Source organism: Piliocolobus tephrosceles, chromosome 11 (genome assembly GCF_002776525.5).
Source record: "Piliocolobus tephrosceles isolate RC106 chromosome 11, ASM277652v3, whole genome shotgun sequence".
Taxonomy (NCBI): domain Eukaryota; kingdom Metazoa; phylum Chordata; class Mammalia; order Primates; family Cercopithecidae; genus Piliocolobus; species Piliocolobus tephrosceles.
Genome location: NC_045444.1, coordinates 19,586,704 through 19,614,387, shown reverse-complemented (window position 1 = coordinate 19,614,387; position 27,684 = coordinate 19,586,704). Strand labels below are relative to the sequence as shown.

Genomic DNA, 27,684 nt, shown 5'->3' with positions numbered 1-27,684 from the left:
GCTTGCTTTTAATCAATACTTTTAGCTAATCTTAAAACTCCCACTAGCAAGTCACGTGGCCAAGCAATATATAACTAAACTCCCACCATTTTCCTTACAGATAACATTTCTGATTGTGGTTAACTATATAACAGGTGTTTAAAGCTGTTTTTCAGGATCCAGGGGGCAACTCATGTCCAATCCAAGCTGGTTGAGATCATCACAAACCCTTCAACTAGGCCTGCACAGGTGCCCAGAGAGTAACCTTTTGGCATCAGAGGGCCTAAAACTCCACCTTCAGATCATGCTAACCCCATTTTCTCCACACACGTCCTATGAAGAACCATGTAGCTTGATTATGCTTGTGCAGAAACCCCAACTACCTCATCTTTCCAATCTGCCAATCACCTTTCCTACCCACCTATCACATTTTCTCACACTTTAGACCACCCTACTTTCTGTTCCCTAAGTACCCACAAGCCCTATTTTCAGAGGCAGATTTGAGATTTGTTCTCCCATCTCCTTTCACAAGCAGCCTTGTGAATAAAATCTTTTCTCTTTTGCAAAACCCACTGTCACAGTGATTGGCTTGCTATATGCAGGCAGAATGGACTTGGTTGGTAACACAGGGATGCCACGAGAATAAATGAACAATGGTTTGGTAATACATTCTGAACAATGAACTAAAGGGACTCAATTCAATGAAAGATTAGTATTTTCAAAACATGGCTTGTCAGAGACATTCCTGCTTATGGAATACTTCATAACTTGCTTTAATATAGAACTACTATCATTTACTTCTCTTATATGCCTTCCCTCCCCTTACTGATGAAAAATAAGCTTCCCAAAGCCTGAAATATTTCAGCAAGATATTTCACTGCTCAAGTTATACACAGGAAATACAATTTTTCCAGACCCCTATAAAAACTTTAAATATTACACTCCCATCTCCGAAGTCTATGGCCAACTGTTACTCCATTTGTGTGAGTAACAGAAGATTGGACTAATTTTTGGGCACAAGAGAGATTTGACTTGCCTTTAGGTTTTATATGGACTGCTTTCCTTGTAATGATTTTACTGAAAGAAATACACATGTATTTTTTAGAGACAGAAGTTCACTCTTGTTGCCCAGGCTACAGTGCAACAGTGCAATCTTGGCTCACTACAACCTCTGCCTCCCAGGTTCAAACGATTCTCCTGCCTTAGCCTCCTGAGCAGTTGGGATTACAGGCGTACGCCACCTCGCCCAGCTAACTTTTGTTTTACTAGTAGAGACGGGGTTTCACCATGTTGGCCAGGCTGGTCTTGAACACCTGACCTCAGGTGATCCACCAGCCTTGGCCTCCCAAAGTGCTGGGATTACAGGCATGAGCCACCATACCCGGCTGGAAGAAATATTTTAAAAAGTATATTGTATTATAGTTTTTTTCTATTCTACATTAGACAATGGTCTCAAGTAATGCCCCTTAGTCAACTTCAAAACTAGCAACAGACCATAATCCTGGTAAACAAGAAGCTGGAAGATTAGGTTACTTAGTCATACTCACCTTAAATTATTTTGTTGACCAGGTGGAATGACACTATAGTAAACAGGCATTCCCGTTGTGGGCATAGATCCTTGATTAGACTGATTAGGGAACATAACAGGCTGTTGATAAGTCTGATGGGGAATTCCTTGAGAACCTTGAGGCAGTGAAACCTAAAATTTGAAAGACAATTTCAAAAGAAAAAGGTTTTTTTTCAAAGGCTTGCAAATGTTTATGTTTTCAACCTCCATAAACTTTATTTTTTTTGAGATGAAGTCTTGCTCTGTTGCCCAGGCTGGAGTGTACTGGTGCAGTCTTGGCTCACTGTAAACTCTGCCTCCTAGGTTGAAGCAATTCTCCTCCCTCAGCCTCCTGAGTAGCTGGGACTACAGGCATGTGCCACCATGCCCAGCTAATTTTTGTATTTAAACACCTGTTATATAGTAGAGATGGGGTTTCCCCACGTTGGTCAGGCTGGTCTCGAACTTCTGACCTCAAGTGATCCGCCCTTGGCTTCCCAAAGTGCTGGGATTACAGGCGTGAGCCACTGTGCCCAGCAGCCTCCATAAACTTTTAAAGCATGAACAGTCAGAAATAAGCTAACACTGCCAACAGGCTTTCCTGTCAGCCACAGCATTACCACTTTATTATGTTAGCTATTGCTTCTGGCTAGCATTTGTAAATGTACGTACTGTAGGCTGGATGCACTGAATTATGAAAAGGTTAAATTATGAAAAAGAAACTTTCCACATAAGGATGGGCATTTGATATAGAAAGAGTAACACAGTTTACCTCAGGTAGAACTAACTAAGTAAAAATCAGGGAGGATGGCAGTGAGATGCAATGGATTAGAAAAAGTGAGAGCTTTGGAGCTTAAGGTACCTACATGTGATATCAGCCATCTATCTATGTGATATTGGACAAGTGACTATTCTGAGGCTCCTTAGCTTCTTACCAGAAAAAATGGAAACACCACCTCCATTACAAAGGAGGTATTATTTCTATTATGAGATAGCACAACTAAAGGATCTAGTATAGTAGGCATTCAGTAAACAGTGTATCTTTCAATTCTGTTTTCTATATCATCTAAATGAAATCACATGAACACAATTCTGTATTGCCACTCTCTAGTTTCTACAGTTTCTAAGATAGAAACAACACAGGCATAAAAGGTTCTTAATTTACAAATGTACCACAATATTAGAGTTTGATTACACTGATTTTGTTAAATAAAGCCAATATATATTCAATGGCTTGAAGGATCTTTATTTAAAAAAAAAAGAAAGAAAGCCGGGCTGGGCGCGGTGGCTCACACCTATAATCCCAGCACTTTGGAAGGCTAAGGTGGGCAGACTGCCTGAGCTCAGGAGTTCGAGGCCATCCTGAACAACATGGTGAAACCCCGTCTCTGCTAAAATACAAAAATTAGCCGGGAGTGGTGGTGCGTGCCTGTAATCCCAGTTACTCAGGAGGCTGAGGTACAAGAATTGCTTGAACCAAGAGGCAGAGGTTGCAGTGAGTCGAGATTGGGCCACTGCACTCTAGCCTAGGTGACAGAGTGAGACTCTGTTTCATAAAAAAAGCCAATGTAACCACTATAACCACTGATGATGATGACGTTAGTAATAGTAATGATAGGAGGGTTAACATTATTGGGTATTTACTGCCATGTTTTAAGTTCTAAGTGCTTTATGTGTATTATCTCATTAAGGCTTCTGAACAACCTAAGAAAGTATTTTTTAGTAGAGATGGAGTTTCACCATGTTGGCCAGGCTGGTCTCAAACTCCTGACGTCAGGTGATCTGCCCACCTCGGCCTCCCACAGTGCTGGGATTGAACCACTGCACCCAGCCTGAAGGTACTTTTATCATCTATTTTATAGATGGGTAGATGGAGGGCATGAGTTTGAATCCTGACTTTCCCACTTACTAGCTGTAAGACTTTGGATTAGTAAGTAGAAAAGTCAGAATTCAAACCCTGTGGCTCCAGAAACTCAGTTCCAGAATCATTTCACTGTTCTCTATACCTGGCTCTATGATTTAAAAGGTAATGATTGGCCGGGTGCATGTGGCTCATGCCTGTAATCCCAGCACTTTGGGAGGCTGAGGAGGGTAGATCACTTGAGGTCAGGAGTTCCAGACCAGCCTGGCCAACATGGTGAAACACCGTCTCTACTAAAAATACAAAAATTAGCCAGTAATCCCAGCTACTTGGGAGGCTGAAGCAAGAGAATCACTTGAGCCTGGGAGGCAGAGGTTGTAGTGAGCCAAGATCGCACCACTGCACTCCAGCCTGGGTGACAGAACAAGACTCTGTCTCAAAAACAAAGAGAAGGAGGGAGGAAGGAAGGGGGAGAGAGAAGGAGAGCGAGCGAGCGAGATAGAGTGAGCAAGCGACCACTATTAGAAAGATGTACAGGCATAGAATACACTAGAGGGAAAGTCAGAGTTCAAATCCATATCTTCTGGCTCAGGAGGTGTAGAACAGATGACTTTTCTGGCTTACTTTTTAGATGACAGTTTATCACTACCCAGCTTGATTACCAAATGTAGTAGGAGTCATACTTTAAAGCAGATGACTATTATTGATAGCTGGCCAGAGCAATACTTCCTACAATCATTGAGCCAATGTGAGAATTACATTAAATACAATGAGAAAATAATGTTAAAATGTAAAAATGTATGCTGTAGAAATTATGACCACTACCTTAGCTCTGGAATGGTTTCAATACCCAGCCAATTTTTGAATAATTAGGCTGTAATTTGTTTAAAAATGACATTTCTCTTACTAGATGTAAGCCCCCAAAGATTAAGGGCAGATCTTATATGCTCAACTCTGTATTGGGTTAGATAGTATAACCAGAGTCTTTCAGGAGGGAAGGCTTCTGGCTTGGTGCCAATCCTGTTTAATGCTTAACTATGGGGAAACAGACAAAGGGCAGGCTCATGTGCCTAGGCTCAAGGATGGAGGATAAGGGGTCAGAAGCATGGGGGATGTGAGAGAAAAAGAAGATGGAAAACCCACTTTTCATGATGTATCTTTTCTTTCTTTTGTAGATGTGTTCTACGGTCAAGGGTCCTCAAAATTGGACATACACTTGGGGCTCAACAACATTTGACAATCTCACATTTCACACTTTAATTTCAACTTTCTGAAATTATATGGAATATGCTTGCACCTTTGCTTATACTCTTCTTCATTCTCAGAATGTCCTCTTAACCAATTTATGCCCATCATTTTCTTTGAAGAGCTAAAGGTTTCTAACTTTCCAGAAGGCTTCAAATCAAGTCCTTAACCTGTTCATTGCTGTATTTCATGCTGATCCTCTCAGTTACTAATCTGTACACTATCACCAATCTGTTTACATGTGTAAATACATATATTTTATGTATTTTATCTTCCCAACTAGGCTATTCCCCATCTTCCCAACTAAGCTATTCTCTCCTTGTTGAGACAAATGAAAGTGGTCTTTGGAGTTCTCGCTCTCTCTCTTTTTTTGTGACTGAGTCTCTCTCTGTCACCCAGCCCGGAATGCAGTGGCGCAATCGGAATGCAGTGGCGCAATCGGAATGCAGGGACGCAATCTCAGCTCACTGCAACCTTTGCCTCCCGGGTTCAAGTGATTCTCCTGCCTCAGCCTTCTGAGTAGCTGACATTACAGGCGCCTGCCACCATGCCTGGCTAATTTTTGTATTTTTCATAGAAATGGGGTTTCACTATGTTGGCCAGGATGGTCTCACACTCCTGACCTCAAGTGATCCAGCCACCTTGGCCTCCCAAAGTGCTAGGATTAACAGGCATGAGCCACCGCACCTGGTCCTGGCCTGGAGTTCTTAAAATCAGACTCAGCTATGAAAAACAATGAGGCTAATAAAATAAACCCTCTTGCAAGTTACTCCATAAAGATAAAGGAAGGTAAAACAAATTTTTGAAAAATGTGTCATATTATATTGAAGACACGTGCTTATTCATGAAATAATAGGTATTTCTGCTTTAGAACTATAAATTAATATCTGTAACATTTTGTTTTTATTTGCAATTCTCCTGCTTCAGCCTCCCAAGTAGCTGGAATTATAGGCCCCGTTACCTTGCCCAGCTATTTTTTATATTTTTAGTAGAAACAGGGTTTCACCATGTTGGCCAAGCTGACCTCAAACTCTTGACCTCAAGTAATCTGCCTGCCTATGCCTCTCAAAATGCTGGGATTACAGGTGTGAGTCACTGTGCCTGGCCTAAAATCTGTAACATTTTAAAATATGAGACATATCATTGCTTTTTGGGATGGAGAGGAAGGAGAAAAATCAGTCACAGCACAGGAAACTGCACATATTTTCCTATTCTGTAACTACAGATTCAAGGTATATACTGTATCTCTATTTCAAATACCGACTGCCAACTTCTATTTTCCCTCCTATTTCTCTCTCCCAGCAATGAGGACTTTCTAAAGAGCTGAGGAATAGAATAAGACATTTGCTCATCTACCTGTATTGCTGGAAACATAAGACAATGCCAGACAATATTTACTTGCCAATACCCATGTGTTTCAGATCTTAAACATTAATAAATGAATAATGCAATAAAATGAGGATAAAACAAAGCTGCTATGACTAATAAAACTCTTAAGACTATAAAGTTGTATATTACAGAAGTGTTTTTCCTGTATTAAAAGGAGAGCATAGAAGATGTATTGTAGTTGTGCACTTAATTTATTCAAAATCATCTCTACCCAAAGTACATAAAAGAGACAACGTACCTGATATGTTGGCACTGAAGTATAGGGGATGACCACTCCTTGAATCTGATTTCCAATGCTGTTGGGTTGGCCACTGACTAGGCTCTGACTCTGGGGTTGCTGAACTCCAACTATTCCTTGGTAGTTTTGCTGCTGGTTGGGTATAACTTGATAACCTGTAATGGCACAAGGAGTTAAATCCTGCTCTGAATTCATTTCATCTAATAAGATTAAAAAAAAAATTTAAGCAAGTACTTTTATGCTCTAAAATGCTAAAATTTTGATTACATGGTTAAAGCCCTAAAACCATCTATTATGAAATAACATTTTAGCCCAAGTTACCTACATTCCCTCACTAAAATATATTGAAATGAAATCTGCCTACAAAGATTTCTTCTACAATTGCAAAGATTATAGAGTCACACACTTAGATAACATAGAACAATTACTATTCAGGGCATACTGCAATCTATTATGACAACTAGTTTCTCAGGACCAGGAGCTGCTACATAACATGAGCCCAGAGTAAATGGAAAATATGTAGGGCCCCTTGTTAAAAACAAAAACAAAAACAAACAAACAAACAACAAAAAAAAACTATTAAGAATTTCAAGTTGGTAACAACAGAATATTAACACAAGCATGGGGCTCTATGCATCTGCAGAGGTTCCATTTCCATGAAACTGTTCCTGTTGGGGATTTAAAAAAAAAGCAGGGGAGAGAACCACTTTTGAATGTGTCAAAGACACAGACAAATGGAGTTATACAGTAATTTTTTAGATTATTTCTTCACTGTTTGATTAAGGTCACTTGACAGATCATTAAACAAGCCAAGTAATCTGCTCAAGGTCACAAAGCAAACAACTAAACTGACTGTTGGTAATTTAAGTGGTAAGTTAAGTGCACAAATTTACTTTTATCAAGTAAACTTTTTTACTTAACAAGAATCTACAATGATAAGCTCTAAGTAGTGAATATGAATTGTATTTTTGTCTCCTGATCCTAAAAGGATTCTTTTAGGTATACTAATTAGCTAAAGACTCATGTAATTTACTACATGCTACCCACAAAGTTTTTTTATTTTTATTTTTTAAAGAACTAGATAAAAATAATCATCTAGCTTCAGAGTATTGAAAAGTTTTTACAAAGATGAACTGAACTAGAACACCACCTATACAGACTTCAACAGCTAAAGTGCAATGAAATTGTTTCCCTGATAACACCATAAATACATTTTGTTATCAGTTTTCATTTACATCCTCACTAATTTCTAAAGCAACAGAAATGGCAATTTCAAGTACTGATAATAGACAGCAGCATCACTGTAGTTGTCTGGTAGCCTTAATAATTCTGCTCAAGGACCCAACAATTGAATAAAATCTAGCATCCATCTTCTCTAAAAATTTAACTACAAAGTATATCCTGTAACAAAGCAACACATTAAAATTAAGAAACTAAAAATCTTGGCCAGGTGTGGTGGTTCACACCTATAATCCCAGCACTTTGGGAGATGGATGGATTGGGGGGATGGAGGTGGGTAAGCTCAGAAGTTCGAGACCAGCCTGGGCAACATGGCCAAATCTTGTCTCCACAAAAAAATACAAGATAGCACCACTACACTCTAGCCTAAGTGACAGCATAAGACCCTGTCTCAAAAAACAAACAAACAAAACCAACCAACCAAACAAAAAAACACCCAAAACACAGAAAAAAAAAAAACAAAACCAGAGGAAAAATTCAGTTATAGTGAATCCCTTAACAGTGAAGGGTTTTTGTAAAATGATGTTATTTCTATGGCAACAGTACTTTATGGCCATGTTTCCAATGACTTCCTTCTCACCAATTTAACTTTGTACAAAAAAAATGTGTATTTTAGTTCTTATCTGTAATAAAGTGATTGATAATATGCTGTTTGCTAAACCTTTATTCCTTGTGAATTTCCTATACTACTTAAACTTATAGGCAGGTAAAGGCAGAGAACAGAATAAACTTCTTCCTTTTTAATCTAACAATTAACATTTCACACTATTTTCAGTTCATCAAATGACAAGTATTTCAAATTTACACCCCAAATTCCAAACACCATTAAAACATACAACGACAAATTTCCACCCTTAGAAAAATAACACAGGAATGGAAATGAAATGTGAACGTGAGACCTTTTTTTGTGTTGGAAATGCCACCTCAACATATACACACATTTACAGAAGCATCAGAATTTGGGTTCTGTATAGACTGGGATAATAACTTCTTAAAACAGACTTGGCAGAATTATAGTCTACTAAAATGAAAACAAACTGTATATATCTGGCAGAGTTCACTGTAATATAATCTGACTTAAAATAATTTGACTTAAAACAGTCATATCCCCCTAAGAAACTAAAAATGTTATGCATATTACTTTTGTAGTCTATTGAAGAAATATTCAAGGTTGTAGGTTGCCTCGAAAGAAAGCTTTAAAAAACAAGGCCAATTTATGTGCAAATGTGCTTCTGATTTTTTTTTCTTTTCTGAGATGGAGTCTCACTCTGTTGCCCAGGTTGGAGTGCACTGGCACGATCTGGGCTCACTCAGCCTCCACCTCCCGAGTTCAAGTGATTCTCCTGCCTCAGCCACCCAAGCAGCTGGGATTACAAGCACATGCCATCACGCTCGGCTAATTTTTCTATTTTTATTGGAGATGGGGTTTCACCACATTGGCCAGACTGGTCTCCAACTCCTGACCACAGGTGATCCACCAGTCTTGGCGTCCCCAAGTGTTGGGATTACAGGCGTTAGCCACAGTACCAGGTCTGATTCTTTTTACTTATCTAAATTTAACAATTTTTTGAGATTCGTCTCGGAAGTCTCCTGCTTAAAATTCTCTATTATGATAAAAGGTCTGAGACAAAAAATGCTTTCAATAAATACCTATAGAAGCCATGTCATAGTGATTTAATGTGGGGTCAGTTGGACTCTACGTCATGGAATTTGTTTTTTAGCTTTGTTTTATTAGAGACAGGGTCTTACTCTGTTGTCAAGGCTGGAGTGCAGTGGCATGTTCACAGCTCACTGTACACTCGAGCTACTGGGCTCAAAGGATCCTCTCCACCTAGGCCTCCTGAGGAGCTAGGACTATGGATGTGCACCGCCATGCCTGGCTACATCATGAAAGCTCCATCAGTAAATTTCCAATGGTATCTTATTTTTTTCTCAGATGCAGTCTCTATCGCTCAGGCTGGAGTGCAGTGGTGCAATCTTGGCTCACTGAAACCACCATCTACTGGGTTCAAGCAATTCTCTTGCCTCAGCCTCCCCAGTAGCTGGGACTACAGGCACGCACTGCCATGCCCGGCTAATTTTTGTATTTTTAGTAGAGATGGGGGTTTCACTATGTTGGCCAGGCTGGTCCTGAACTCCTGACTTCAGGTGATCCGCCCACCTTAGCCTCCCAAAGTGCTGGGATTACAGGCATGAGCCACCATGACTGGCCTGGTATCTTATTCTTTAATGCAGCCTAATCTCCTTTAATATCCATGCCTACTAATTGCCACACACACACACACACACACAAACACACACACACACTACACTCTTTACAAACACCACGCACATTTTGAAAATTTGACATGAAATATAAAACAGTTGATCTCAGCATCTGGTCATTTGTTACAAAGGGTAGTAAAAAGGACATCATCTGGGTTAGATAAAGATAGATATGACATGGTCCCTATCTTTGAAATTAAGCATTTTTAGCCACCATACCATATGAGGATAGCAGTATAAATAGAGTCTTACGAAAACAAGAGGAAGAAATTAGTCCTGACTGATATTTATAGAGGTAGTGACATTTGGGCTTGGACTTAAAGAAAAGCTCATTCCAGCAAAAATAAAAGGTTTGGAAAAAGTAAGACAGTTAATATGTTTGAGGAATGGGGAATAATCAATAATGAATGAATATGGTATGTGAAATGATAAGTGGAAGATGAAGGTACAACAGAATACTGAAGAAGCAGCAAAAGTTTTACACATAGAAGAGTGATGAGAACTACCAGGAACTTCTAGATTTTAAAGATTGTGAAAATAGAAAAAACACTAACATCTCAGTGCTTCATTCAGAAGTAGCATAAATAAGCCAGGGTTGAGTTTTTGAACACAGTGGAGCTATTAAAAATAATAATGCCAAGCACTTAAAAAAATACCTTCGCTAAGAATCTATCTTATTAATCCCTTCACGATTTTGTCCATTCTCTTTTGCCACATTTCATAAAACTCTGCAGGTAACATAAACGTTTTCTGATTAGTTGTTCTCTCATGATTTGTGTAGGTTTTTTTTTTTTTTTTTTGAGAGCGAGAGTCTTACTCTGTCCGCCAGGTTGGAGCGCAGTGGCGCCATCTTGGCTCAGCGCAACCTCCGCCTCCTGGGTTTAAGTGATTTTCATACCTCAGCCTGCCGAGTAGCTGGAATTACAGGCGCGTGCCACCATGCCTAGCTAATTTTTGTATTTTTAGTACAGACAGGGTTTCGCCATGTTGGCCAGGATGGTTTCGAACTCATGCCTTCAGGTTATCTACCCGCCTCGGCCTCCCAAAGTGTTGGGATTATAGGCATGAGCCATGGCGCCCGGCCTGAATTTAAATTTTAAGGTAACACTGGGCCAGCGCGGTGGTTCACACCTATAATCCCAGCACTTTGGGAGGCTGAGGTGATTAGATCACCTGACATCAGGAGTTAAACCAGCCTGACCAACACAGTGAAACCCCATCTCTACTACAAATACAAAATTAGCCAGGCGTGGTGGCGCAAGCCTGTAATCCCAGCTACTTGGGAGGCTGAGGCAGGAGAATCACTGGAACCTAGGAGGCAGAGGTTGCAGTGAGCTGAGATCGCGCCATTGAACTCCAGACTGCGCGACAAGAGCGAAACTCCATCTTAAAAAAATAAAAATTAAAATTAAAAAAAATTTAAGGTTAACGTTGGTTTATAAGATTAAACACATTTAATCACCTTTTCATTAAAATGACACTCTCACGAATACAAATCACATCAGACTGGAATTTCTGGATCACTCATTCTGTCCTAGAAAACTGTACAGCAGCTAAATCACAGATTCCATATGATTAGCCTCAAGGTGCTTAGGAAGAACTCAAATAAAGAATACAAACTGTTTAACTTTTTATCTAGTATGTAAAGCTTGTAATGAAGGTATTATTTGAATATTTTATTTTTAATTAATTTACTTACTATTATTTTTTGAGATAGTCTTACTCTATCACCCAGGACAGAGTACAGTGGCGCGATCTCACCTCACTGCAACCTCCACCTCCTCGGTCAAGCGATTCTCCTGTCTCAGCCTCCTGAGTTGCTGGAATTACAGGTATGTGCCACCTCACCTAGCTAATTTTTGTATTTTTAGTAGAGACAGGGTTTTGCCATGTTGCCCAGGCTGGTCTTGAACTCCTGAGCTCAAAGTGATCTGCCCTTGTTGGCCTCCCCAAGTGCTGGGATTATAGTGGTGTGCAACAGCACCTGGCCTGAATATTTTTAAAAACATAGACTTAATATATTTTATAAAAAAACCTTATAGAGCATAAAAAAGATTTTTATAGAAAATTTGGAAAAAAATACAAAAATAGAAAAAGTCTGTATGGGAAAATAATCACTACAGATACTCCCCATTTACATTTTTATATGTGGCTAGCCTCATTTTTTATGCAGAGGGCAACATATATATTCATTTTCATTATTTACAGAAACGGGGTTATATGACACATACCAGTTCAAAATCTTTTTTCATATAATGCTTCCACATCTGATCAACAGAAATTTTACAATGTATGGGAAGAAAGTATTTAAGTAATTTTCTTCAAAACGTATTTAGACCTCAAGTTTAACATCAAACAACTCAACTGATCTTTACTGTACTTTCAGGATGAAGGCATGGGTTGAGAAGCTCAAAGGACAAAAAACAAACATTTTAGAACAAATTATGTCAGCTTCCTGTGTCTGCTCTGGAATTCGGCCCCCAAATTCCTGTCTTTTCATTTAAAATATAATTTAAAATTATACTTTCATTTTAAATTTAAATTTTCACTTAAAATATAATTATCTTTAAAATTATATTTTCATTTTAAATTTAAATTTTCATTTAATATATAATTATCTTTGCTACAATGATACCACAGCTAATCTTTTGTTTTTTTTTTTGAAACTGAGTCTTGCTTTGTTGCCCAGGCTGGAGTGCAGTGGTGCCATCTCGGCTTATGGCAACCTCAGCCCCCTGGGTTCAAGTGCTTCTCTTGCCCAAGGAGCTGGGATTACAGGTGCGTGCCAGCACACCCAGCTAATGCTTGTATATTTAATAGAGATGGGGTTTCACCATGTTGGCCAGGCTGGTCTTGAACTCCTGACACCAGGTGATTGGACTGCCTCGGCCTCCGGAAGTGCTGGGATTACAGGGGTAAGCCAGTGCGCCCAGCCACACAAGCTAATCTTAATACCTAAGCCTCAAATGACATTTATTAAGTTTCAGGCACTATTATGAGTACTTAGGATATGTTAACTCATTTAGTGTTCACAATCGTATGAAATAGACACAATTATTATCCCTATTTTTCAGATGAGGAAACAAAAGGCACAGAGAGGTTCATACTTTGTGTATGGTCAACAGCTATCAAGTGTGTAGCTGGGAGCTGCACACAGCTGTCTGATTCTAAAATTTACTTTTCTGAGGAACACATATTGAAGAAGAAAAATGTATTATAGTAATGTTGTTCAAACAAGCAGAACCCGGCCTTGTTTCATTTTCTGATAATTTTGGTTAATGAAGATTTTACTGTAGCTTAACATACCTAAGTCTCAAGATAAACAATTACAGGAAAACAGATAATTACCGGAAATAATGTCAATCAACAAGGAAACTTTTTGTTCATTTGAACTAAAGATTTATTGGTGAGTATAAGCATTGTTATTCAAAATAGGAATCAGAGTGAAAATTTTTGAGTACTTAGTCCAGATGGTAGCCATATGAACTTGGGGGCTTTAAAAAAGAGCACGTGTAAATGAGTATATGACTAGCGCATAATGTCCTTTCTGTGGGAGGAACAGTCCTTCCCTTGGTTTGCCCGCTACCCCCAAGATGCGTGGTTTACTATTAATGTATTTCAAAGTTACACTTCCTTGCCTTACTATAATTAGATTATATGCATAAATTGTATTAAACAATCAGGAAGGGCCACTGCACTCCAGTCTAGGCAAAACAGTGAGACTCTGTCTCTAAAATATTAAAACATAACAAAAGACAATTGGGAAGGAGAAGAACTGGCTCAAATGGTGACACTATTTCAGGTTCCACATCCCACGGTTCTGTCTCTCAGCCTGAGTATTTCCATGTGAATCGCCAATGTTCCCTTTGGACTTTAGTTTTGCTGTTTTGCCTCGAAGGCTGCTTTTGCTCAAAATGTCTGTTGCCACATTCCAGATGAGTCTATAGAAGATTTGTCTAGCAGCGTTTTCATAGATACTGGCTGTCTTCTCCACAAAGTCAGGCTGCTTTGCCAAGAAGTCAGACCTATTCAGCAGGGCAATGCCAGCTTTAACCTGGACACATTTTGTGCAAGGAGAGCTGCTACGTTTTATGGGTGAAGTCTTGAAGTTCTGTGAAGCAATGGCTTTTTTCCATCCACTGAGTAGCATTTCATTTTTACATCCAAAGCAGGAAAACTCACCAGGTTTAAACTACACTGGATAGAAAGCCATCAGGGTCTGAGGAGCCATTCTAAACTATCACAACTAAAATCGTCATTTAACATCTGATGCTCAGTATGATCAGTACCCCAGGAGGGAAATTCTACTGGCATTAGGACAGGTATCTGAATGGTTTTTCCAGAAGTCATGATGAAATGTTTTATCACTCATTCTAATAAGTATAACAAACATACAACATAGTAACTGGCTAAAAAGTATATAATTTTGAATTATATTCTCTAAAGAGCAGAACATTAAAGATTACTAAAAGATTATTGGTCTTTTTCTAATGCAGTGCTCAGCAGAAAAGTACTCAACAGGCATAACAGACTAGCATTTGTTCTAATTAAAAAGAAAATAAAACTGGGATCTATATTGGTTAAAAATACTATAATCACAAGCAAAACTAGAAATACTCAGCTGGAAAGCACTAAAAACAAAAAACCCCATATCATTCACCTAATCCAATCAAAGATAAGAATCTTACTTTTGCCTATGTAAGACAAAATCATTAATAAAATAATTGTTAACATTAAAATAAAGGATCATTTAATTACAGGTATGCCTCACATTATGTACATTTGCTTAATAAAATTTACATCTTGAACTGTTCAAGTTGCTCATGAATTCCTCTGAACTTTTGTTTAAACAAAGAAATTTCAGACTGCTGGGCATGAACCGTTACAGAGTGACACCTAGAGAAGTGGCATTGTAGTTTAGGTTCCTTGTCTAATTATTCAGACAAAAGCTCAAGACTGGTACAGAGTTCTGATAGTGTCAAAAGTATAGTTTGAAGACTGCCAAGTATGAGAAAGAAAAATCCAATGATCTGGAAAAGAGGGAGAAGGTTCACGATTAGGATGGAGAAGTAGATTACTAGAGAATGAAAAGTATCAACAAGTTTCAAAAATGCTACAAGAAGAGTATTTCCAGTATCCCGACACCAAGTTGGCTACCATATAAATTATTCTTTCTCCATTAAAAAGTATATTTCAGTATATTAGAATTAAAAAAAATTCTTCCTGTGATACATCGGAATTTAACCTGGAAAGTAGAGGAAAACAGTTATCTTTTATAGGAATTTATGTCAATATTGTGGGAAAGCCTCTATTTTGTAAAGTAAGACATGCCAATAGTAGGTGATATCAAACAACAAAATAAATATCCAGATCTCAACGATATATATATATATATATACACATATATATTTTAAACACTACCATTCTGCTGTGTTAAAGGACTGCACTGTTGCAATATTATGCCATTTCTTCCAGCACTTTCAGAGGAAAGCACAATCAATTCCGCAAGCTGAGAGAACTAGGACAATATAAATTGATGATTCAGGCACTTCCCTGGAGGGCTCCAAAGAATATTCTATTTTTAACTCTCTTTCACTTTAACTGAGAAGAGAGCAGGAAGGAAATGTAGTGCTCAGCAGAAAAGTATTGAACAAGCATTAACAGGCTAATTTTATTTTATATAGGTGATCTGAACTAGCATTTGTTCTAAAGGAAAGCACTCTTAATAACACAGAAATAATCAGAAAAATTACAAAAAGAATTAAAGAACTGCTTAGAATACCCATGAATCTGAGGTTATTTCACTTAATAGTACCTATTAATTTTTTTTCCAGACTGTGCTTGTACAACAGAAGCACTGTGAAGGTAATTTTTTTTGTTTTGTTTTTTAAAAGATGAGCCATTTTACTAAAGCCAAATTTATTTGTAACTAGGCATCTACAAGACCAAACTGTTAAAACCTCAAGCTTATAATCTTGGGCTTCTGTCTGTGGCACTATTTCGGTAGGCGGGCAATTTCAACTAAAGCTAGCCCCATGGGTGTATTTGGAAGGAGATGCAGTTGCCATCACACTTGATTATCCCTTCTTATCTATCAACCCCTCTTCTCTCACTCCTGTGACTGAAATAAACATTTACGTATACAAAAACCAATTCTAACAAAAACAGCCACACAGAGTTTATAGCTCACAGCTATTTAAAGAACTATTCCATGGAAGAGTCTATACAACTCAAGGAAATCTGTGGGTACTTACCAGATATATTTGGCTCCAGATTTCAGTGGCGGCAGGTTAATGGAGAAGGGAAAAGGGAAATAGGTGGATTGTAGGTATTATACAATGTCTGAATCTATGCTGAATCACACAATACATACTAAGAAATGCTCACAGAATCAATGAAAAAACAAGAATAGCCAGAGCCACTACCTAGTAATTTACAAATACAAAATTCCTAGTACTTGGATTGAAAGTTGTCAATAAAGAAATTGACTTTGTGCCTAGAGTCCCTATTTGACATAGCTGACTCTCCTATCAATAAGCCCCCTCATCTGCTTACCCAGTAGTGCTGATTTTTCCTGCTTGCCTTTTACACCCTCGTTACTCTTAAATTTGTGCCTTGAAATTCTGTCAACAATCTGCACACACTGAAGACTGTTTATCCTAACAAGTTTCTTCCATAGTGTCGTTCATCAGGATCCTACCATAGTTTGCTGGTAACAGAGCTTAATCAACTTGGAACCATATGATTCTGGGTTATCTGGAAAGCTAAGACTAAGGATATAATGCAGTGATAATCTTTGAAGTTATCAAATGGTTGCAAAACTAAAAGTATAGTTTCACAGAATCATTTTGCTTCCCAAAGACATACAACAACATTATTGTTTGGGAAAAAAAAATTAAATTATATCGTTGGTAAGAGCTGAGCCCAAGTAGCTTCAAATGCATTTAGGTGTATTAGGTCCATCTGATGTCATGCTTTCATATATAACAATATCTCTAAAAAGTTGTGTAGCAATAGGGAGAGATATACTTGACTTCTGCTAATGAGTTTGGTATGCTTACAACATTAAGCTTTTTAGATAAGCTCAAAACCAAACTGAATTTGCCATCCAAATCTTACTTTGGAAAAGAAATAAGCAATAGCTCTCACAAATTTTTAATAGGTAAATTATATTAGGCCAAAGCTGTCACTTAAATTCAAATCCTTATTTCTGAATATGATGCATGATTTAAAGGTATTACAATTAATGAAAAATATAAACAAATGTTAACACCTTCATACAGCATTAAAAAAAAGCAAAAAAGTAGTGGAAACCTGAGTAAAAAGAAGCCAGGAAGCAGCTGAAAAAGAGACCGGTTCACTGTGAGAAATGTAAACCTCTCAGACAGTGCTACGGCCCCGAATCCAACAGCTCAGGAACAAGGCCAATTATTGCAAAATATTAAATGTATATGGTGAAGCTACAAACTTTTCAGGAGTCATAAGAATAACAACAGCTACACAGAAAAGAGCTAGGGCTTTGTAAACCTAAAATCTTCACTATAATTACTACCTGCAGAAAAAGTTTCTTTATAGTATACCAAACTCCTTATATGCAGTGTACTTTATAGTATTCAAAACATACATTTTATGATAAAGGTTTAAAGTAATAAATATTAGTGCAACTGGTAATCTGATCTTTTGAAATACTTGCTTTTATTGACTCATTATTGAGTTGGTTGCCAAGCTGTTACAAACCAATTCTCTATTATTCTACCTTTCTGAACTAGAAATGACTCATATGAGACACAAAGAATCGTGGAGTTTTAGAGTACACAGAGGCTTCAACAGACAATACAGTAAAACTTCCATACTTTGCAAATGAGTCCAACTGAAACTCAGTGGCTTTTTTTGTTTTTTTTTTTTTTTGAGATGGAGTCTTGCTCTGTCTCTCAGGCTGGAGTGCAGTGGCGCGATCTCCGCTCACTGCAAGCTCCGTCGCCTCCCAGGTTCACGCCATTCTCCCACCTCAGCCTCCCAAGAAGCTGGGAGTACAGGCGCCCGCCACGCCCGGCTAATTTTTTTGTATTTTTAGTAGAAACAGGGTTTCACCGTGTTCACCAGGATGGTCTCGATCTCCTGACCTCGTGATCCGCCCGCCTCGGCCTCCCAAAGTGCTGGGATTACAGGCATGAGCCACCGCGCCCGGCCAGAAACTCAGTGGCTTTAAGTGATATGCCTAACACCACTTAAAAATGACTAAGGGCCATCAGGATTCTGACTTTTACTTTGTTGTTCTTTCCATTATACAGTGCATTGCCCAGAAAGTCTTGTGTGTGTAGCCAGGGTTTCTTCTGTTTCTGTTGATAGGGGTTTACTCAACCTTGTTTTGAATGAACAGTCCAGTAGTTTCACATTCGTAACAAAAGACTAGTACATTCATTTCCCCAGCAGTAATGTTAGTCCTGATTTCAGCTGGGGTCCACTGGCACACATGGGTAAAAGACCTAGAGCATTTTATCCTTGAGATATTTCCCCAACCTCTTCCCTATCCGCCAAAGGAAAAATAATAAAAGATTCCGTATTTCTTCTGCCCATACCCTATCTGGTCTAAAAATACTTTTCTCAGTTGGGTTTGTTAATTGAGGGCAAAATTTCTTTGAGTTCAAATATAAACATTTAAACATTACTTGTGCCATAGTGAAAAAAAAAAAAGAAAAAATCACGCCAAATCTACTAGTGTTTTCATTATTTGGTTGAATAGTTTCACTCTTTTATGTAATTTAAAAAAAAAACATGCTTCTTGACACTTTGTGGGGTAAGCAAGTGTTGTTTGACAAGACATAAAAATATTAGATATGAAAAATTATTTCTCATTTTTAATCAGATTGGGATAGTAGAATGTAGAGATGTAAGAAAATAAAAGCCAAAAGGATTCCCAGAAGTATGTTTCCATATAAAAATGTAAATTATGAGACAGTAATTGCTATATATCTGTTTAAAAAACCCAAAAACAATAAACTGTCTTGTTAATTTCCCAGTACATTTTACTTTTCTACACTAGGGCACATACAAACATAAACGCACACTTTTCTGTTAATTTTTTTTTTTATTTTGAGACTGAGTCTCACTCTGTTGCCCAGGCTGGAGTGCAGTGGTGCCATCTTGGCTCACTGGTTCAAATGATTCTCCTGCCTCAGCCTCCCAAGTAGCTGGGATTACAGGTGTGCGCCACCACGCCTGGCTAATTATTTTTTTGTATTTTTAAAGTAGACACAGGGTTGCACAATGTTGGCCAGGCTAGTCTCAAACTCCTGACCTCAGATGATCCACCCGCCTCAGACTCCCAGAGTGGTGGGATTACAGGTGTTAGCCACCACACCTAGCCTTCTGCAAGTTTTGACATAAAAATTAACGATGAGCTAACTATAAAAAAGTCTTTAGATTACAACTTTTAAAAAAAGAGTTCAAATCCCCACTAATTCTATGAAAAGGTTCAATACAATTACCAACACAATAGTTGGCACTGGTACTGCTGAACTCTTCTTTAAAGGAAAATTATCTATGATACTTATTAGCAGAACAAAATTCCTTTTTCTTTTAGATAAGAATGTTTTGAGGCTTTATTCCTTTTATTCTTCAAACTGAATGAGTCAACTAACTTAATCTGTAAGTTAAGAGGATACTATATAAAACAGCTCAAAGGACAAGTCTAGTTTTTATCAAGTGCTATATTATGACTGACTCATAAGAGCCAAACACAATGTCAAACATTTTTCAAAGACACGATTCTCTTTTTTGCGCCTGTAGCACTATTCAGATGCAATCTGATTGTTTCCTCCTTCTCATCATAACTAGCATCAGAGAAAACCCCACAATTAAAAATATCACCAATAATAAACACATGCTATCTGTCACACAGATGTTTTCACCCCGATCAGGCATATTTAGTTGTATTCCATTAAATGTCATTTTTTTTTTTTTTTTTGCAGAGAGGCAATTGTACTTGCATACTAGTCCCAATTTGTGATTGGAAGTGAATTTATAGGTAGTTTGACCATGGAGAGGGATAAAAATTTTGCAATGTTGAAGAACAAAATTAGTAAGCTAACACAAATACAGAACAAAGGATTTTTGCCTGCCTAGGATGTACTAATGAATTAAGTTAATTAGTCACACACAAGGATATTTAAATGAGTAGCATAAAGGTACATTTCTTTATTAGGGCATCAGCTACAGTCTGTGTTATAATTTTGGAAGACAAAAATCAGAAAAAAAAATATGAAAATTCAATTACTTGAGGTCCAGAAAAATTCAGAAAATTGTTTCTGAATAAAACACCAATGTATATAAAGCTAATGAGCAGTACCAGCTAATAAGCAGTATCACAACCAATGTTCTCACGAATAGAGAATAATTTTTGATACCTTTTGAAATTATATCATATACTAGTTACATTATTTGACGTGGACTGTATTATTAAATTTTAGGTAGCTTGGAACTACAGTTCTAACTTGGCTAAAATGACGAATGTTTGTATTCAACATTCTTTGGAAGAACATTTGTCACAGGTACAATACAAGGCTAGTAACATATTAAAAGGGGAGAACCTGTAAACTAACCACAAGACAACTCCTAAGGGTACCAGATTAAGGACCTGGAAGTTATCCTGCATGGTTACGCTAAGCATGAACTATATCTAGCAAAGAAAGTTAGTAAGTCACAATGATCACTGAAGACTGCAACAGTAAAGAGAAGTATGACTACTATTCATCAGATGGGCCAGTCATCAGACGGGCCAGTGCAGAGATGCTTCTCCTAAACTGGTGGTAACCCTGAAGAGTTTCACACAATATCAAGAGCAGTGAACAGCCTCAGTGGAGGTGGAGATTATGGGTTCCTCAGTGAGTCATACTCACATAGTCTGGGAGCCTCCAATAGTGAAAAGCAGTTAAGAAAGCTCTAAAGAAACCAATGATAAAATTCTACTTCAACTCCTAGAGTTATAAAAGGCTGAATAAATACCTTATTAAACATCTGGGAAGTATACATCTAGGTGAGAAGCATATAGAGAAATGAGTTCATTAAAAAATCAGTAAGATAGTTTTATACACTGAGATCAAAATTGTTTTCACTGAATGCTTGAAGAAAATCTGCAAAGTGCTAAAACAAAAACAATGCTGAGTTTTAATAAATTTCATTTAAGTGGCCTTAGATTGTATTTTGTTTAAAAATACTTTTCACTATCAATCAACAAACTGAAAAGCAAAACACAGAAAATATGCTAAGTACATCATTTCTTTCAAAGGCATGCTTACTAAAAGATCAAAATATCATCCCTAGACTAGGGTTCTCAATCCAAGATAGGTGGTTTTGATCTTTGCTTCTGGTTAGCTATTGATAAGTCATCTTGCCTTGCCTTGCCTCTCTTGTTGTTACCATAGGTGATTTATCAGGCTGCAAAGACAGCTTAAATTTCAATGGCAGTGAGAGATGGCAGCCACTTAAAAAACTGCTTAAGATATTCCCAGATACTCCCAACCCTTTAGCATGTAGACCTGACACTGTGGTATTTTCCAGAGGATGCCAAGATTTGCTCACTCTTTTAATCTCACTGGTTTGCAAACTCATATGTATGAACATATTCGAGATCCAGAGAGACTGGGTAGGTACTACTTAAGAGCAATACTGAAATAGAAGATGGAAAAAAGCATGGCTCAGAAGTTATGACATAAGAAACACAACTCACCTGTCTGTTGTGCAGGTTGTGGCAGTGGTTGGTTTAGATGTGAACTGTAATGAACAGAAGGGACTGGGCGATACTGAGGTTGGCTGGAGTGATAGTGGCCTGGAGTGCAATAACAGGCTGGCATCTAGGATCATAAATATTGTGGGAAAAAAAATCAATTTTACTTGCATTACATGCTTTTCTGTGAGGAAGATCACAGTTTAATGAGTAATAATTCTTTTTAGCACTAATCATCCGAAAACTGCTTTTTCTTAAATTTAACTGAAATATTTTTAAAAATTCAAACATACAATATGCATAAAAAGGTAACTAATGTGTCACCAATCATATTTAGATTTTAATTTTTTTGCCATATTTGCTTCAGATCTCTTACAAAACCAAACATTACTTAATTAGCTAAAGACTCACCCTATTTCCTTTACTCTAACTTCCGTAGAAGCCATTATTCTGCAGTTGGTGATTTTACTATATAGTATATATCTGTTTACTATGTATGTCTCTATTATCCTTGCATGTATTAGTATTTTATTTATTTGTATTTTTTTATTTTTTTGGAGGTGGAGTCTTGTTCTGTTGCCCAGGCTGGAGTGTAGTGCCATGATCTCGGCTCACTGCAACTTCCGCCACCCAGGTTCAAACAATTCTCCTGCCTCAGGCTCCCGAGTAGGTGGGATTATAGGTGTGCACCACCATGCCTGGCTAATTTTTCTATTTTCAGTAGAGATGGGGTTTCACCATGTTGGCCAGGCTGGTCTCAAACTCCTGACCTCAAGTGATCTGCCCACCTCAGCTTCCCAAAGTGCTGGGATTGCAGGCATAAGCCACTGCACCCGGCTGACTATTTTAAAAATCCAAATGTCCAAAATCTGAAATACTCCAAAATCTTTAACTTTCTGAGTACCAACATGATGCCAAAAGCATCATGTCATGTCAGCACGCAAAAAGAAACTACACCTGACCTCATGTGACAGGTTACAGTCAAAACTTTATGTCATGCATGAAGTTACTTAAAATATTGCTTATATTACCTTCATATTGTTTATATATGATATATATTACCATATACATCATATAAGATGTATATGAAACACAAATGAACTTGGTTTTAGATTTTGGGCCCTATCCCAAGATATCTTATTGCATATATGCAAATTTCCAAAATCAAAAAAAAAAAAAAAAAAAAAATCTGAAACTTCTGGTCCCAGGCTTTTCAAATAAGGGAAACTCAGCTACATATAACTTCATGAAATTTATTTTGCAATTCATATTGTTTTTGAGACATCTTTCTTTATTGAAACATATACAGCTAGCTCATTCAATTTAACTGCTGAAGAACATTCATTGTATAAACTATTTTATCCATTCCCACATTAATGCACAGTTATACTGGCTCCATTCTTTTTCTCATACAGTCATGTATCGCAAAGTGACATTTTGGTCAATGACAGATTGCATATATGATGGTGGCCCCCTAAGATTATGAAGAAGCTGAAAAATTCCTATCACCCAGTGATGTCATAGCATAATACATCACTCACATGTCTGCAGTCCTACTGCGCTAGCAGTTGTTTAAAAGTATAGCAGACAGTATATAAGACTTGGTAATGATAATAAATGGCTATTATTGGTTTATGTATTTACTATATTTTTAACTATTATTTTAGAATGTAGTCCTTCTGGGCCGGGTGTGGCAGATCACGCCTGTAATCCCAGCCCTTTGGGAGGCTGAGGCGGGAGGATCGCTTGAGCCAAGGAGTTCGAGATCTGGCTGGGCCACACAGTGAGACCCTATCACTACTGAAAATTAAAAAAATAGCTAGGTGTGGTGGCGCACGCGCCTGTAGTCCTGGATACTCGGAGGCTGAGGTTGGGGATTACTTGAGCCCAGGAGGTCACAGCTGCAAGTGAGCAGTGGTTGCACCACTGCACTGCAGCCTGAGTGATAGTGGTAAGAGCCTGTCTTAAAAACAATGTAGTCCTGCTACTTATTAAAAACTACAAGACAGATTCAGGGCCGGAGGCAGGGGCTCACACCTGTAATCCTAGCACTTTGGGATGGATCACTTGAGCTCAGGAGTTCGAGACCAGCCTGGGCAACATGGTGAAACCTTGTCTCTACAAAAAATACAAAAATTAGCCAGGTGTGATGCGCATGTCTGTAGTCCCAGCTATTTGGGGGGCTGAGGTGGGAGAACTGCTTGAATCTGGGAGAATGAGGTTTCAGTGAGGCAAGATCGTGCCACTGCATTCCAGCCTGGGTGACAAAGTGAGACCCTGTCTCAAAAAACAAAAAACAAAACAAAACCCAAACCAAACACACACACACACACACAGACTCAGGTATGTCTTTCAGGAGGTATTTCAGAAGAAGGCATTGTTATCATAGGAGATGACAGCTCCACGTGTGTTACTGCCTCTGAAGACTTTCTAGAGGGACAAGATGTGGAGGTGGAAGACAATGATGCTGATGATCCTGAACTGCGTAGGCCTAGGCTAATATGCATGTCTGCATCTTGGTTTTTAATTAAAAAAAAATTAAAAAGAAAGAAAATTTAAAAATTCATAAAAGAAAAGCTTTAGAATAAGGATATAAAGAAAATATTTCTGTATAGCTGTACAATGTATTTGTGTTTTAAGCTAAGTTTTATTACATAAGAACAAAAAAGTGAAAAGAATTAAAACATTTATAAAGTTACTGTAAGCTAAGGTTAGTTTATTATTGAAGAAAGAAAAATGTATTAGATAAATTAAGTGTAGCCTAAGTGAAGAGTGTTTATGAAGTCTACAGTAGTAAAATGTCCCAGGCCATCACATTCACTCACCACTCACTGACTCACCTAGAACAACTTACAGTCCTGCAAGCTGCATACATGGTTAACTGCACTATATCAGTGTACTATTTAAAAAAATCTTTTGACCGGGTGCAGTTGCTTACGCCTGTTAATCCCAGCACTTCTGGAGGCTGAGGCAGGCAGATCATGAGGTCAGGAGTTTATCAGCCTGGCCAACAAAGTCAAACCCCGTCTCTCCTAAAGATACAAAAAGTTAGCCAGGCGTTGTGGCACGTGCCTTGTAGTCTCAGCTACTCAGGGGCTGAGGCAGGAGAATCACTTGAACCAGGGAGGCAGAGGTTGTGGTGAGCTGAGGTCTTACCACTGAACTCCAGCCTGGCTGAAGAGCAAGACTCCGTCTCAAAAAAAAAAAACCAAAACCAAAATCTTTTACATCGTATTTTTACCGTACCTTTTTGGTTTACATATGTTTAGATACACAAATACTTATCATTGTGATATAACTGCCTACAGTATTTAGTACAGTAACATGTTGTATAGGTTTATAGCTTATAGGCTATACCATATAACCTAGGTGTGTAGAGGGCTACACCATCTAGGTGTGTGTAAATACACTTTGTGACATTCACACAATGACAAAACCCACTAGAGATGCATTTCTCAGAAAGTATCTCTATCATTAAATGATGCATGACCACATTTCTAATGCAAATTCAAATGCCATCAAGACTATCTTGATTTAGTTTTCCTTTCAGAGCTATTACTATTAGTTATGAAGTTCTCTTAATCTGACCTTGTTTGGGGTGAAGAATAAACATCTAATCCGGTATTAAAGAAGTATGTGGGTAAGTTAACTTTAACAGTGTCATGGGCTCGCTCACATTCTGCTCTTCTGATTGGGTTACTTGTAAAAAGAACAGAGATCTGTGGCGATCTTAAAGAGTGCTCACCTCATCTGAAAACCAGCCAGGTGTAACATTCCTAGGTTAGTTTTTAGCCAAGAATCTCTCAAGTTTACTGTAGATCTCCTGTCTTTGAAGCATTAAAATAGACACAATACATACAGGATCCCTTAACTGTTCCTGGAGGTATCAGATAGTAATCTAAATCCTGAGTTTAGGTATTTTCCTTTAATTAAAGAAGATATCTTTTTTATTTGGCTGGATTTGGATTTGGCTGGAGTGAAGTGGTAAGTGGTGCAATCTCAGTTTACTGCAACCTCCAATTTCCAGGTTCAAGCAATTCTCCTGCCTCAGTCTCCTGAGTAGCTGGGATTACAGGTGCCTGCCACCACACCTGGCTATGTTTTTTTTTTTTGGTATTTTTAGTAGAGATGGGGTTTCACCATATTGGCCAGGCTGGTTTCGAACTCCTGACCTCAAGTGATCCGCACATCTTGGCCTCCTAAAGTGCTAGGATTACAGGCTTGAGCCACTATGCCTGGCTAGTACCTCTCTCTTTTTAAAATTGAGATGGAGTCTCGCTCTGTGTCCCAGAAGTGCAGTGGCATGATCTCAGCTCACTGCAACCTCTGCCACCCGGGTCCAAGCAATTCTCGTGCCTCAGCCTCCCAAGGTAGCTGGGATTATAGGTGCCCGCCACCATGCCCGGCTAATTTTTTTTGTATTTTTAGTAGAGATGGGGTTTCGCCATATTGGTCAGGCTGGTCTCGAACTCCTGACCTCAAGTGATCTGCCTGCCTCAGCCTCCCAAAGTGTTGGGATTACAGGCGTGAGCCACTGTGCCCGGCTGCCAATATCTCTTTTAAGGCAAAAATTATTAACACTATTTTTGGTATAGAGATGCAATGTATATGGCAACAACAGCAATAGGATGGAGAATGTAAATGGAATTATACTGTCATAAGGCTGCTACATTTTACTTGAAATTTCAATATTAACTTGAAGTAGATTTTGATAAGGTAAAGGGAGGTAAAGGTATATAACACAGTCCCTAGAAAAACAAATACATTCAGAAAATTCAAGGGGATGTACCTAAAAAGACAATACTAAAGAAAGTGAACTGAAGTGCTCACTTTGGCAGCACATATAATAAAATTGGAACAATACAGAGAAGATTAGCATGGACACTGCACGAGGATGACACGGAAATTCATGAAGTATTCAATATTATTTTTAAAAAGTTCAAATAATATAAAATGCAGGAAAGTAGAATAAAATACAGATAGGGCAAAAAAAAAAAAAAAATAACAATGTGGCATACCTGAATCTAACTATGTCAAAAATACATTAAATTTAAAGGGTCTAATGACACTCAAATCATTGTATAAAGAGGCAGAACCCAACTAATAACCATAAATGAAAGACACTTTAAATATAGGGGTTGCAAGTAAGGTAGAAAAAGACATACCATTTAAATGTTACTCAAAAGAATGACACTCTATAATGTCAGATAAAATAGGTTTCAAGAAATACTATTAGAGACAGAGAAAAACATTATGTATAAGTCAGTATATCAGGAAGATATGATAAATATAAATTGCTTAATATAGCTTCAAATACTATAAAAAACTGATAGAACTTAAAAGGGAAATAGACAAATCCCAAAACAATAGAATATGAAATCAATGATGACTAGGATAAATGAAAAAACACCCCATGCTCATTGAAGACTGGAAAATTTAATAGTTAGTATGGCAATAATATCAAAGAGATCTACATATTCCATGCAATACCTATCAACACTCCAATGGTCTTTTTTTGCAAAAACAGAAAAGCTCATTCTCAAATTCATATGGAACCGCAAGGAGTCTGAATACTAAAAACAATTTTGAAGAACAGAGTAGGAGTACTCACTCTTTCCATTTTTAAAAGTTACTACAAAGCCACAGCAATGAAAACAATGTAGTACTGGCAAAAGGGTAGAAATACATAATGTGGTAAAAGTGAAAGCCCAGGAAAAAACCCTTACATTTATGGTCAATGGATATTTGACAAGGACTCCAAGGTTACTTAATGGGGAAAGAAAAGTATCTTCAACAAATAATGCTAGAATAACCAGATATATACTTAAAAAGAATAAAGATGAACTCTTGCCTCATACCATATTCAAAAATTAACTCAAAATGGATAAATGACCTAGGAGCTAAAAACAAAGCACTTAAAAGACAGGACTACATTTTCGTGACCTTTGTTTTGGCAACAAATTCTTAGATATGACACCACAAGCACGAGAAATAAAAGAAAAAATGGATAAAGTGAACTTTACCAAAATTAAAAAACTTTTATCCATCAAAGAACATTATTAAGAAACTAAAAAGACAATTTTACAGAATGAGTGAAAATAATTGCATATCACTTATCTGACAAGGGTCTAGTATCCAGAATACATAAAGAGCTCTTAGCTCAATAATAAAAAGACAAATATATATATATACACAAA

General features: G+C 37.8%; 1 protein-coding gene and 1 non-coding gene across 16 annotated transcripts in view; one reads left to right on the top strand and one right to left on the bottom strand.

Annotated features, from left to right (window-relative positions):
- Positions 1-27,684, bottom strand: part of R3HDM1 (R3H domain containing 1) — a 199,277-nt gene that overhangs the window by 44,080 nt on the left and 127,513 nt on the right. For all 15 annotated transcript variants that reach the window (XM_023193775.2, XM_023193781.1, XM_023193782.1 and 12 more), the window contains 3 exons: positions 21,491-21,614; positions 6,259-6,413; positions 1,527-1,678 (listed from right to left, as the gene is read on the bottom strand). In XM_023193775.2, the coding sequence (XP_023049543.1) occupies positions 1,527-1,678; positions 6,259-6,413; positions 21,491-21,614 (431 nt within the window). The remainder of the gene's footprint in view (positions 1-1,526; positions 1,679-6,258; positions 6,414-21,490; positions 21,615-27,684) is intronic.
- Positions 26,310-26,416, top strand: LOC111527494. The gene has a single exon (XR_002726678.1). It is a non-coding gene; the product is annotated as a U6 spliceosomal RNA (small nuclear RNA).